Source organism: Vigna umbellata, chromosome 2, assembly GCF_029865625.1.
Source record: "Vigna umbellata cultivar VRB3 chromosome 2, Vumbellata_1.0, whole genome shotgun sequence".
Lineage (NCBI taxonomy): Eukaryota > Viridiplantae > Streptophyta > Magnoliopsida > Fabales > Fabaceae > Vigna > Vigna umbellata.
Window position 1 is genome coordinate 41,299,390 of NC_142166.1, and position 14,897 is coordinate 41,314,286.

General features: G+C 28.3%; 1 protein-coding gene across 2 annotated transcripts; it reads right to left on the reverse strand.

Annotated features, from left to right (window-relative positions):
- Positions 1 to 4,182: 4,182 nt before the first annotated feature.
- LOC124822974 (uncharacterized) lies at positions 4,183 to 6,724 on the reverse strand. 2 transcript variants are annotated; one of them, XM_088106870.1, is made up of 2 exons: positions 6,500 to 6,709; positions 4,183 to 5,564 (listed from the first exon to the last, which is right to left on the reverse strand). In XM_088106870.1, the coding sequence occupies exons 1-2, from the start codon at positions 6,503 to 6,505 to the stop codon at positions 4,425 to 4,427; spliced, it is 1,146 nt and encodes a 381-aa protein (XP_087962996.1). In that variant the 5' UTR covers positions 6,506 to 6,709; the 3' UTR covers positions 4,183 to 4,424. The 2 variants fall into 2 exon arrangements, with proteins under 2 accessions (XP_087962996.1, XP_047151041.1); XM_047295085.2 differs by having other exon boundaries at positions 4,183 to 6,724.
- Positions 6,725 to 14,897: the final 8,173 nt, after the last annotated feature.

A 14,897-nucleotide genomic window follows, 5' to 3' on the forward strand; every position in this document is an offset into this window, starting at 1 on the left:
TTTAAATAATAATTAAATTTTTTTTATAAATATATTAAAACGGATGTGGCGACATCCGTTGCCTTTTTTTGTATTTTAGTTTTTAGTTTTTTAATTTTTTATATTTTAAATTAATATATAAATATTATTTAACTTTTTAAAAATTATTATTTAATTATTTATAAATTAATTTTATTTTATTTAATAAAATTATTATTATTATTTTAATTTATATATTATTATTTAAATAATAAATAAAAAACTTTTTAAAAATCTATTAAACGGATGTGGCCACATCCGTTGAAGTTTTTTTTTTTTAAATAAAAATAATAAACTAAAATATAAAATATGTAAATGGATGTTACAGATGTCAACATCCGTTGAAGGTGAAACGGATGTTGACATCCGTTTTATAGAAGGGCAAATAAGGTATGGGAAGGTGCAGGGAACGGTTGGTGGTGGTGGAGGGATCAACTCTCAGTTTTAAAACTATGAAACTAAAAATCATCAAGTTTCGAATATGGATCAAATCTAAAATAGTGTGATAATTAAGAAACGAAAAATATATTTAATCCTTATTGTTATCATTGATGTATATTATTATATATCTTATTTTTATTTGTCTATTTTGTAGTGACGTGAGAATGTAGGATTGGAGCAATGGGTCACATCGGCTCCTTTCCCTTGAATTGGTCACTTGAAAAAAAATTATCAAGTTGGTTTAATTCATTTTTTAAATCGATTACACTTTTGCAATATGATCCAATCCCACGTCAAGTTTACAATTCCTTTTGACCAATTTAAAAAAAACACAAATTAAAATAAAAATGAGAAAAATATGTTTTTAATATTTAAGACGTTTAATGAATTTAATTTTAGTTTTAAGTATAATAATATAACAAGTCAATAAATATAAATTATAACATGTGAATGTAATTTTAAGAAATTAACAACTTTATTACAAAAATATATATCATAATTAATAAAAATTGAAGGTTGTTACAAATTATCATCACAAACAATATTTTTACTGACAAGAATTTGGACACCAGCCATTTTAGATATTGTATTTTAATTTTATAATTGAAATATATTCTGAAAAAATAAAAAATAGGTTTTGAACAAAAATATGAAATTATAAAAATAAAGAAAAAGATTGATAATAATCAAAATCTAATCTTTTTCAAATTTTAAAAATAATTTAAATTTTAGGGGAGAATTTCAGTTTTCTAAATGTATCCCAAATCAATACAAAATACTCTTAAATATAAAAATTTTATTTGTAATTTTTAATTTGTTATTATTTTTTATTTATATTTTATATTAGTTTATATATTTTCTATTATAAATAAAGCATCGTAGATTTTACACTACTCAAATATAGATTTTTCTATATTCAACAAATACAGTAGTTAAATATTCTAAAATTTTAAGATATGTATATTAATATATATATATATATATATATATATATATATATATATATATATATATATAATGAATTATGATAAAATGATTAATTTTTTAAATTGTTTAATCAAACAGATTCAATATATATAAATTATCTGTACAATCTCTTTTTATATGAATTTTTAAAAAGTTTAATTTCTTCAAAAGAACTTAGAGACCGAAAATAATTTTCAAATTCAAATTAAATCTCAAACAAAAAACTTGGTTAACACAACAGCCTCAAATAAAACAAAATAAATTAATATATTTAAACATATAATTCATTACATATTTAATATAAAAAAATAACATATTAAAAAAATATAGGCTCATATTAAATATAAATTTTTAAGCTAATAAAAGGAACTTGAGAGCACAAAATGCAAGCTGTTGGAAAAGCTGCACAATTCTACCACAATGTAAGAGTAGCTAGACACATAAGAAAACACAAACTTTAAGAACAATCAACCTCAGAGGAAAACACAAATTCAACAAAAAAAAAACACCAAAAACAAAAAATCAAATAAGAAAAAAAAGAAAAATCACTCATTAATGTTCAACGTTGGAGAGTGGAAGTTCTGAAAAAATAGAGTTAAACTATGGTGAGAACAAACATGAAGAACATGTTGAACGTGAGATTCACAAAAAGTGAAAAAAAAAATAAAACAAGAAAAGAACAACAATAATGAAGGAATAACTTTTGCAACGGAGGAAGAGGAGAAAACAAGAATTGCTCCAATGGAACAATAAAACAGAGACTTTACGTCTTTATAAAATTTTGTCAAAATTAACCATAAGCATAGGGTTTCACTTCTTTATAAAATTGGAGGTTATAAACTAATATGTTTAGATTTTACAAATAATCGAAAATTACAACTTGATACTAAAATATTTTAAATTTAGTGACATTTTTTTATTAGAAATCTTTAGACATGATTCTTAGATAATTAAGTTTATTCCTCTGTAGATTTCCATTTTTAAAAGGATTAAAGCTTAAACGTTATTAATAATTTTAAAAATGTCACAAACCTATCTTATATTTTAACACAGATATGAGTCACTTGATATTTTTTTTCAACAAATAAACAATTAATATTATATACTAGAGATCATCAAGGTAGTGATTTTAAATAATAGAAGAATAAAAAACAGGACATTTGATTGGAACAACATCAAAGTTCATTCATTCTAAGGGGACTAAAAATACATTAAATTTCTTTAGTTATAGAAATAGAATTCTAAAATATTTTAAAAGAAAAAAAATATAAAAATGTATCCTTTGAGAAAAAGAAAATAGATTTTTATGTTGTATTTCTTTTGTTACAAAATTTCATAATTAAGAAAAAAATTTCTTCACATGGAAAATTAGTTTATTGTTTCTCTTCCTAAATAAGCTTCTTTGTCTATGTTCACAAAAATAAAAACTTATAATAATAAAGTGTAGCGAGCATCACATATTTTTATAGACAAGTCCAAGTAGTATACATCTCTTTCATTTTATAAATAGCATTTCAAGAATTTTATAAAATTATTTTAAGCATTGACTACATTAAAATAAAAAAAATTATAGATTTAAAATATAAGTTTCGGACACTGACGAGGGCGGGAGTGATCGTCTGTGCAAGAAGCACGAAGTGCAAGGGACACTGACAAGGAGCAACTCCTGACAGGCTTCCAGTGGAAGGGACACATGAATGAATCGAACATACACCGGAATGAGAGGGATCTAGAGACTGTATAGGTATGGGACTATACAGTTGAAGGATAGCTTAAAGGGATTGATTTGGCTACTCATATCACCAAAATGCATTTGTTTTTCGGTACCCTAACCCATAAGAACTCCATGGTTAATCTTCTTCCAAGTGCAGGAAAACCCCAAGGAGTTGCGGGTTTTTTTCTACCAATTGGGGCCCTCCCTTCACCACCCCCATGCGGATGGTCTACAGGGTTCATAACTACTCCTCTTACTATAGGACGTTTACCTAGCCAACATTTAGATCCGGCTCTACCTAAATTTTTCTGGTTTACCCCAACATTTCCCACTTGTCCAACTGTTGCCGAGCAGTTTTTGGATATCAAACGGACCTCCCCAGAAGGTAATTTTAATGTGGCCGATTTCCCCTCTTTTGCAATTAGTTTCGCTACAGCACCAGCTGCTCTAGCTAATTGTCCACCCTTTCCGAGTGTGATTTCTATGTTATGTATGGCCGTGCCTAAGGGCATATCGGTTGAAGTAGATTCTTCTTTTTGATCAATCAAAACCTCTTCCCAAACTGTACAAGCTTCTTACAAAGCATACGGCTTTCTGGATGTAGATGATGATATTACAAGTTCAATAGCTATTTTTATTATTTAAGTATATAAATTAAATATTTCATGATTTGATTCTCAAAATATTTTAATCTAATTTAATAGGCACACTCATTTATCTATATCAATTCTGAAATCCATACGAACAGGGTAATTCTTACTCTAAGAGAAATGAATTCGTGTACATTCCGACACAAAGGAACTTGTGTGAATCTTTATGCTAATAGCCATCATCCCCACAAAATGATTACAGTATAATATACACATATAATTAATTATGATTTAACATAAGCAATCATATACTGTGTCTTTTTAACGTAATCCATTATTCATTCCCAATGAAAGAAATTGACCAATCATTCCTCTATATGTCAATTTGACATTTTCATCTTTTCTCACCAATTGAACAAAGAAATTTTCTTCAAATCTTTCATTCAAAATCAATTCAATTCAAATCCGAAACTTCCATTCTAATCCATTCCAATTAAGAGTACATCATATCCAAACAAAGACTAGATTTTATTTTTCTAAACATTGGATTTACTTAGTGCCACAAGAAATCTCACAACACATATCAATAAAAAGATAATGAATCTTGGGAAGAAGAACATGCAAACAAGAGCTGATAACGGCTAGATAATGTAGAACATCCAATATATATCATAGGACTTGATCAAGCGGTGAGATCATTTCCTAAGCTTCTCCTTCATCCTCTCAACCGCGACCCTAAGAGTTTCATCATCCTTGCAGAAAACAAATCTGACTAGGTTCTTTCCCTCTTCGGGATTCAAGCAAAACACACTGCAAGGAATTGCCAGCACCCCCACCTCCTTAAGCAGATATTCACAAAATGCAACATCATTTTCCAATCCAAAAGGGGTATGATCTGCCAAAACAAAGAATGTTCCATCGGGTGGGAATACCTTAAAGCCAACGGCCTTTAATCCTTCAACCAAAATATCCCTCTTTGCCCTATAATCCCTCTTCAGCTCCACATAATAAGACTCTGGTGCCCTGAGAGCTACTGCAGCTGCACACTGCAAAGGAGTGGCGTTTGAGAAAGTGATGAAAGAATGCGCCAGTCGCAGCCCCCATGTCAGGTGTGAGGGTGCTATGGCCCAACCAATCTTCCATCCTGTTAAGCTAAATGTCTTTGCCAATGAGTTCATTGTCACGGTCCTTTCAAACATTCCAGGCAAAGAAGCTATAGAAATGTGCTCCACATCAAATGCCAACTTATGATAAACTTCATCAGCAAAAACTAGAACATCGTTCTCAATGCAAAGGGATGCAATGGCATTGAGCTCCCCCAGAGAGAACATCTTTCCGGTAGGGTTGTGAGGAGTATTTATAACAATGGCACGTGTACTCCTTGACACAATGGACTTCAGTTTTTGAATGGGGATAGCAAAATTTGGAGCTTGCAGAGGGATGCTTACTATTTTTGCACCAGCCATGGCTAAATTACCTTCATAAGAATCATATAAAGGAGAAAAGAGAATAACCTCATCGCCGGGATTTATTAATCCTAGCACAGTTGCTGCAAATGCTTCCAAGCACCCATTTGTGACAGTAACTTCATTATCAGGGTCTATCGGTAATCCAGTATCTTTCCTAAATCTATCAGCAATAGCAATGTTCAACTCTGGAACTCCAGAACCTCGTGCATACTGATTTTTCCCATCCCTTATTGCTTGAATTGCTGCTTCCTTTATAAACTCTGGACCATCAAAGTTCGGAAAGCCTCGTCCAAGGTTTATGATTCCATCTTTCAGGTTGTTAATTGTTTCCCTGGATTTTTGGAACTTCTCTAAGCGCTTTGCAACCTGACAAGCAAAGAAAAAACCAAGATAAGCCCAAAATGGTTGACTATTAATGTGAATGAACCGTGTAGGATGATTTGACATAAGAGCGTTAAAGACTAATGAATTTTCCAATTACTAGTAACACGAAGAAAAATATAGCTTTATTCAAAAGTTAGATCAAATTACATATATCAGTTTCTGGAAGGAGCAAGATAAAAAAATGTGCATCATTTTATTATTCTTATACTTCTTATCCAAAACTGAACCTAAATAACTAATGACAGCTTAAAAACTTTCACCCAGTTAAATAATTTACATTTTGTTATTGGATTCGGGGAGAGTGATGGAATGAATTTAAAAAAATTTGAAGATAAATTTTTTTGTTATTTATTTGAGTACATTTGGAGTCTAAGTGTTCTAAATTTTTTAATCTATCAGATGAATCAAATCCTGCAATCAATCCTTCAAAATCTATTCACTTACTTCTAAATTCATCCAAATAAACAATAAAAAATTCACTTTTAAATCTTCTCAAATTCATTCTTTCAATAGCATTGTTAATCCATTCAACTAAAGACAGACTTCTTGACGAGAAGCTGATTAACTGCAGGTGAATCCACGCCTTCCAGTGGCAAATAGAAAAGGATCAGTTTCACATTGCACAGGCCAATCAATACGAAATCATTTGCGAAAGGATTGATAAATAGATCAACGAAGAGAAATGTTAGATACGGAGATAATCAAACTCCCGAGTTAACACGGAACTCATACGAGTCTACGAGTTTTAGTTTCTGTTTACGAGTTGACTGGTTTTTTAGCAGACTCGCGAAATGGGCACAAAAACTACACTAAATTGTCGTTGTAGTAGTCTCTGTTTTGAAAACCCAACTCAACCCCAAAAACCTAAATGAGAAACCCAAATTAAAACTCCAAAAACCCAAATTGCAGACGCGTGCCTCCATTTTCGCGTTTCTTCTACGTCTACCACCTCTTCTTGTATCTTCTCCGTCGTTGCGTTCTCGCCTGCCAAGCCTCGCCTTGCTCCGCCGTTCTACACCGGGTCTTCCTTCTATTCTTCTTACGTTTTCAAGTACGGTTTGAACTGGACTGCGTTAATTTGATTTGGAGTGCGGTGTGGCTGCTTGTTATTTGGGATTTAACTTTATCTTGAGAGTGGGGCTTCAATTTCAGTTTAAGGTATTATGATGTGACCCCATTGCTGTCTCTTTTCTTTTGGTTAATTCCGGATATAGTTATTTTTGGTGAACTCTCACATCTATACATATAAAGCGAATTTAAATTATAGAGAGTTTCAAATTTGGAGAGGTTGAGTTAATTTTAAAGTTTATTACTTAGAATCATGAATTCGGATATATCTTGTCTAATTGTGTTATTAAACATTTTCAAATGTAATGTCCATGAACAATTATCATAAACGTTTGTGTTGTTGGACATTTTCGACGGCATTGTTGATGAACATTTATCATCTCAGACGAATTTATGAAGAAGATGAGGAAGATCGTGGAGATTATTTTATTAGAAGATTTGATGAAAGAGACTTATAAATTTGATAACGTTTGTGGTTTTTTAGTTAGTTATTTTCTTATCACTTTAAAAACTAATATTTTAATAATGAATTATATGAAATCATTTATTTTAATATTGTGAAATTAGTAACACCAATATTTGTTTTTTCTGGTTGAATTTTCACATATGAAATAAATTCAGATATTATGTACTCTGTAACAGTGCACACAAGAGTTAGAACCTCTAAATATTATTTTATAAATATTACTTTTTAGAATAATTAGTTGTTACTTCCGTTGTAGCATAGTCATGTCATTTATATTTGCTTACTTAATGAAAAAACCTTATATTTATTTTGATCTTGTTTGTCTTAATGTGGAAACAATAACATTTTTATTATAACAATCGATTTTTTTTATCATATATTGATTTGTACTATCAATACAAATAACATAAATGACTTAGTATATATCATCCTGTAATACATTATATTTATGTGAAATATGTTTCTACTTAAATTAAAATATTTTAATTCATTTACATAATCTGAAAAAAAAATATTATTATGTACTTAAAGTAAAAATTATCATGTCCAAAGCTTTTTAAGCCTTACAGTAACTTATATATTTTTTTATCATGCAATTGATTTAATGAATATCACTCCTTAATATTCTAGGTGTCATAAAAGACCTAATTCAAAAATTTTAATTTATTAGATGCTTAATTTTAAAAAAAATAGTTGCTTAAAATAAAATTTAGAGAGCTAAATTTATTTAAACCTGATTTTTTATCCGTATGAATATCATATACAACAAAATGATTGATCAGGTTAAATATACGCAATCTTCACTCTAAAACTACATTTTAAAACTGAACAAACTTATTCCATCTAATATTCATATGACCAAAATTTCTGGTGATAATATATTTTCGGATCCAACAATTGTAAGAAAAAGGAAAATAAATAATTCAGACTAAAGAAGAGCAATATTAGAAGCAGATAAAAATCTTCAAAATATTTAAAGAAACTGAATAAAGGGCAAGCAAGAGTTTTTTCCATTTTTTTTCTTATAGTAAGAATTGCTTTTCAATTGTTCACCATAGTTTCAAATTGATTAATATGAAGAAGAAAAAACAGAGAATCATTATAGAAAAAAAAATTGATTTTAGATGTTACTACATTTTAATAGATCTATTTAGTGTACACGAAATTTAGATAAAATTGTATATTGTAGTTTCTGTCTGAAAAATAATATAAAAAAATTTACCTTTTTACAAGAAAAAAATGTGATGAGATATATTTCCGGACTACATTAAATTTAATGTTTATTTATTTAAATGTTAGGTTCTTATTTGACTATCCGTAACTTATTTAAAAAAAAGACTTAATAAAGTTGACAATTTTTGAAACTTTCAATTATTTTTTTTTATTAAAGTTGAGTAGTTATATTACTCATCAAAATTTTTAAATTTTGAAATTTTTTAACCGAATCCGTACAATTATTGTTTTTTAATATTTGACGCGATAGTTATTTTATTTTATCACTAAATTTAAATGTCGTAATATGATATTTTTCTACAAAAGACGATTTACAATATTTAATGTAATTATTTTAAAGTTAATTAAAATTATAAAATATCAAATTATAAAATCAAAATTATAAAATATCAATTATAAATTTGAAATAATAAAATTATAAAATATAAATTTGCAAAATTAAAAAATATATAAAATTATAAAATATAAATTAAAAAATTGAAAAAATATAAAAATATAAAATATTATATTTTTATATTTTACAATTTTATATTTTTAAAATTATTAATTTGATACGTTATAATTTTAATTAACTTAAAAAAATCATTAAAACTATAGAGGACTCTCGTGGTCTCTTGTAAAAAAATATTATAAATTTTAAAATTTAAAGAAGTCAATAGACCACAAAAATTTAATAAAACACTTAATTGAAAGTTTCTAAACTTGTCAAGGACTCAACTTAATTAAGCCAATATAAAATATATAACTTTGAAAATATCTAGAGATTATTTACTAAACATCTTAAAAAAAAACAGGAGATGAAGAAATTATACATAGTAAAAATAAAATAATTGTTTGTTTATCTCTATATTTTAATAATATATCGTTTAAATTCCACACGAAATTTAAAACAAAATTTTATGTATACTACATTATTTTTGTGTGAAATTTTGAAAAAGTGAAGTTGTGTGGTAAGAGAGTGACTTCAATAAAAAGATGATGTATAGAACTAATGAGAAATTATAATGAGTTTAATTTGTTTAGAAATCATAAGCAAGTATGATAACTTCAGTTAATGACTTTTCAACAAAATGAAATTATCATAACTCTTCACAACTTCTATAGAGATTGAGATATCATAATTTCTGAGGGTTGATATACATATTAAGTTTTGAAAGATCAAATTAAAAATTATCACAGACGGTTTCATTAAAAAAATCCACAAAATCTTATTCTTGCCACACAATTTTACTTTTTCAAAATTTTATAGTAAATGGTGTGGTGTGCATATGATTTTGTGTTAGAAAGTGTTGTAAACAAATTTATTTTATTTATGTAAAAAAAAGAACAAAATATATTTGAATATGTTACCTGTGTTTGTTGTATAAGTGGTGGATATTATTTAAGACCATTTATGTAAAAAATTAATCATGAGAAACAAAGTAAAAGAAATGTTTTGAACACCGGAAATGATGAACAGCAAATTAACATTAAGAAAATGATAACAATGCAGAACCTAACAGAAAACAGTTATAAATGATGAATAGCAAATTAACATTGAGAAAAGATGCCCAAGAACTAACAGAAAATAGTTATAAAAGTAGTTGGAAAGACCTGGAAATTCTGAATGGAAGCAGTGTCCACGGTAGAAGACATGAAGCAGCGAATATGAAGAGAGACTTGAGAGTAGAAGGTAATGATGTGGAAGTCATCCTTCTCAAAACCTTTATATAACTTGGAGGAGACGTGAATCTCATGACCCATGTATATCCATTCTTCTTTCTTTTTTTTTTTTCTGACTTTAGGAATACATGTTATTCGCATCCCATTCTTTAAATAAATCTGTTTTTCTTTAATCAACTCATGCAAAATCACATGGTCATTTTACAACCTTTGTGATTCACGTACCACGTGCTTTCATGGAACAACAAAGGAATCCTGCCTACGTGAACGACAATGTTTTCTTCTCATACAATTTGTTGTCTTTCAACTTCCATTGCAAACTATTCATTATCTTATATAAAGAAATGGTACTTTAAGGTATACAAATTTTTTCCATTCATTTAACATTTTTTTTTATGTTTTATATATTTTTTTTAAAAATACAAAAATTTATATGTTTATAATTATTTTATCTTTATGATATATATTAAATAAATATAAATATGTGTCACTTAGCATTATTTTTCTGTATTTATATCTCATTAATAATATATTACTAGTAAAAAAATAGTATTTAAATTCGCACAATAGGTCTCGGTTTAGGAGAAACCGAAACCTATCAGAATGCGGTGATATTTTTGTAGTTTAGTCGAACTTATATGCATCGGTGCAAAAGGAACCGAGACATATAAGTTGTATTACCTTGGTTGTAATTCCAACTGATGCTTAATACCCTGAAAAATTCAACTACCTCCCTACAGAACTGACTTCCCACGCTTGGCAATTTTTCAAATCACGCATATTGCCTCGGTTTTGTGGCGAATCGAGACGTATAAGTTGAATGTAATTTCAAAAATGTCATTTTATATTTTATTTTTATTTATTTATGAGGTGTATAGACATCAGTTGCTTTGTTAACGAGGCATATATGCATCTATTGTCTCGGGTAAGTGAAGAACCGAGGTAGTATGACTTTTTATACTCTAGAATGCGTTAAAAATTTTAATCTACTGTTTAATTTTCTTCTTCCTCCCGCAAGAGCTCTTCTTCCTCGCACACCCAAGAAGTCTTCTTCTTCCTCGTGCAAGCCTCCATTGCTCTAGCGCCATCCTCGTTGCTCGTTTTCTTCACGCGTTGGTGCCTCAGGTTCTCTCGCTGCTGCTCCAAAGTGTCTAGCTGCATCCCTCCAAAGTGTCTCGCTGCTGCTTCAAAGTTTCTCGTTGGGCATGGCGAAGTTTCGCGAGATCAGGAAGAAACTCTTTTCTTAGGACGCGGCAGCGGCGTGGTGGCGGTTAGGTGTTGGATATGCATTTTGCGATTTGGGGCTTGATTTCTGGTTTGGTGATTTTTCTTTGTAGGTCACGAATGGAGTTCTGTGAAGACGAAGCTTGCAATGGCGTTGTCTCTCAATTTCCATGGTGGCACGATGGCTTCACGTGATGAAGATGAGTTCTTGCGGTAGTTGTTGCAATGGGTTTCATATATGGAGGAGATAACGATGAGCTCGCATGCTTGGAGGTTCGAAGATGATGGCTTCACGACGACGCGATTTAGTGGAGGCGCGGAGAAGACACAACTAGGATTTCTGAAAAAATGGATGTGCGATTTGGAACTAAAAAAATAAAAAAAACATTTTACTGCCTCGATTGTCTGTAAACTGAGACAGAATCCGAATCCTTTTGTCTCGGTTCAGAACCCAGACAAAAAGTTTATTCTTTTTGTTTCATCTATATATATTTCGATTATAGAATCACTTGTCTATAATAGAAAATAATCGCTAACTGCACTAGTATATTTGTTCGTTACAAGGGAAATTGATCCATTTAAAATCAACTTTAAAATTTCACAATCTTGAAATATGATTTTGTCTGTTAACTTTTTTTTTAAAACAATCTTACTGAAAGGACAGTTTATTACTTTAGCTTGAATATGTAAATTCTTTTTTCTAATATAATTTAATCTAGACAGGTTTGATTAAAGGAAAGAATCCGCAACCACTCATTTTCCTTTCTGTTATATATGTTTAGATAATGTTCTTTTCTTATATTTTACATCTTATTATTTATTGAATTTATTTATTTTAGATTAAATTATATTAATAGCGTTTGAATTTTTTTAATATATTCACTTTCCAAATCATTTAAAATCTACGCAAACTTTTATATTTATTTTTTCACATTACATGTACTTCTTATCAGCAATGATAAAAAAATATAAAACATATTAAGAAAATCTTAAAAAATGTCCGGTACTTTCTTATACAAAATATTATCGATAAAAGAATTGAAATTATAATTTTTTTTCTATTGAAAAATATAATAATAATTTCTTTCGTGATTTCCAATGTCATACTCTAACAATGGAAAATCTATATCTGTTTATTTAAAAAACAATATATCGAGAACTACCATCTCTAATGTATTGTTTAGTTATAACACGTAAGATTAGTGTGATTATGTAAAATTTCTTTTACAATGGACATCACTCTTACTTTCTCAATATGTATAACTACTGTTAAATGTTCTATTGTCTTATTTCCTTACTGGCAATGTTAGAGCATCATTCATAGATAGATTTCCATTCAATTAATATATGTACTCTTTATTGGTGGAGTTTTTTTCTTCGTGGTTTCATAAAAATCAAAGATTACCCATTTATAATTGAGCTAAATACATTTATTTTTGGTAGAAACAATTAGTATTTGGAAACAGAAAAATAATATGTGTTCATCATTGTTCCACGTTATATGGTTATTCAACTTTTTAGCTGTTGCTTGGTGTGCTGCTGGTGACTTTAATAGCCTCGTCGTGGGAATGTAGAGGTCAGTTGTTATCTTTATTGTACAAATTATCAGCAATTGATTGCTGTCAATCATTAAGTTGTTGAAAGACAAATTCATAATTGTTCGACCCTTATCATTTTTTCTATTATTAGTAGTACATTTTTGGTCTCTCATGCCTTTGTTATATTTTTTTATGGAGCTTTTATATAGGGCTAGCAAAAATGTATGAGCTCCATTGCCTAATGAAAAAAAATATATATTTTTCCATGATGTTCTTTAGGAAATATTTTGCAATATAGATGAGTCTTGAAACAAAGCATATGGTATAGAAAAGATCGAGAATGATATGGACACAATGTAATAGATACAGATAAAAATATAAATTAATAATGTCAAATGTTAAAAAAATATTTAGAATATCTATTGATAAAATAAACATGAACCGAACAAAGAAAGAAATTGAAAGAGAAAACACACGTTTCCGACAGAAATTGACAAAATAATTCAACACAAGAACTTTCTGCATCCTATTAAATTTGGGTCCTTTTCTTTCACTCTGCATTCAAGCAGCTTCTCAAACGCTTCTATCCTTTTGTTTTCTTAAAGTCTTCTAGGCCGAGCCTTTGTCCCTGCTGACCTATCCGGAATTGAGTTTACTGTTGGGCCAGGCCCATATTCTTCTCAACATTTTTGTTTTCGTTGTTTTGTACATTTTAGGCTCAACAACAGTCTTTTGTTTAAGGCAGTTTCTTTCTGTACCTTGTTAACTTTCTTCCTGTACCTCATTATTTTATATTTTATTTTCTGGAATACACTAAATCAAATATTTTTCTTTAAGACATTCATTCGCAGACAATCATCCACTCTTAATTCGAATAAAAATTTCTACAATTGATTTAATGTGTTGGGAAAACTAAAATTCAGAATGATGAAATGCAGGTAGAAATTTGACAGGGTGTAAAAAGAAACTGTTGTGTTTATGTCTTGAACCTAAAACTAAATCGATAGATAATGGATTCTAGTTATAATATAAAGAATTCAAAATTTACATATTCAATCTATTATCGGTTTAATTATTTGTTAGATATCCATTTAAAAAATATTTATAAATTTTTAAAATTAAATTACAAAAAGAATATACAAATTAAATTTTAATTTTAATTAAATTTAATATAATAAAATGTAAATTAAATTTAATATAATAAAATATTAATTTTAATCTTTTATCTATAATGGATATTCGCATATACCTAAAAACGAATTATTCACAATAAATTTTATCTATACATACACACGAACAAATTTCCCGTTTGTTAATTTTTGCATTGTTACAAACACAAATAAGAGTTTACTTGATACCTTTTGCCAATCAAATCTTTTGACGTTGGTATTGTAAGATTTGAATTTGTAGCAACAAGTTACCTATGCGTAAAATAAATAATTATAGTAGTGGCTTGTCATTAACCCTTTGAAAAAATATAAATAAAATAAGTATGAAATATCAATTACTTTATTTAAATTATTTTTTATTGAAAAAATAAAATATTTTATAAGTCAAAACTAATTGTTTTATTCAAATATAGATTTTTTTTCTTTAAATTGAGAAATTTGATTATTTATCATTCTTTAAAAACGAAGAAATTATTGTGCTCTATTCATCAGGTGATGAGATTAATTCAAATAGAAAAAGAAAAAAAAACTACCAAATCAATATAAAAGATTCATTTTATAGAATTCAGATAAAAAAGTAGTATTTATTTGCTTCTTTCATACAACATCGAAAACGTTCTTATCAATCACTTCTTTACCGAAAATTTCTGTCTTTTCAATTAGTTAAATAAATAGTCAGTGAGTGATTAGGTGTTTTATCTTTTATTAAAGGGTAATTTTGGGAATAAGTAAACTTAAGACCGATTTAATACTTTCAACTAAATTAACTAATATTTTTAATCCAGATAAGTTGGTTTCAGTTTTGTAAAAGGACAAAAGAGAGTAATTTTATCCGATTTAAATTTACAATAAGAAATAATTAACTAATTTAATTATGGAGTTTAAGTTGTCAATTCATGGACCAATGCCCCTCCAAATATATATATATTTTCTATGTGTAGCCAATGCTCCATCC

What these genes read in the sequence shown, in the direction of transcription:
- LOC124822974 (XM_047295085.2), bottom strand. Translation starts at nt 5,645, where the DNA reads ATGTCAAATCATCCTACACGGTTCATTCACATTAATAGTCAACCATTT.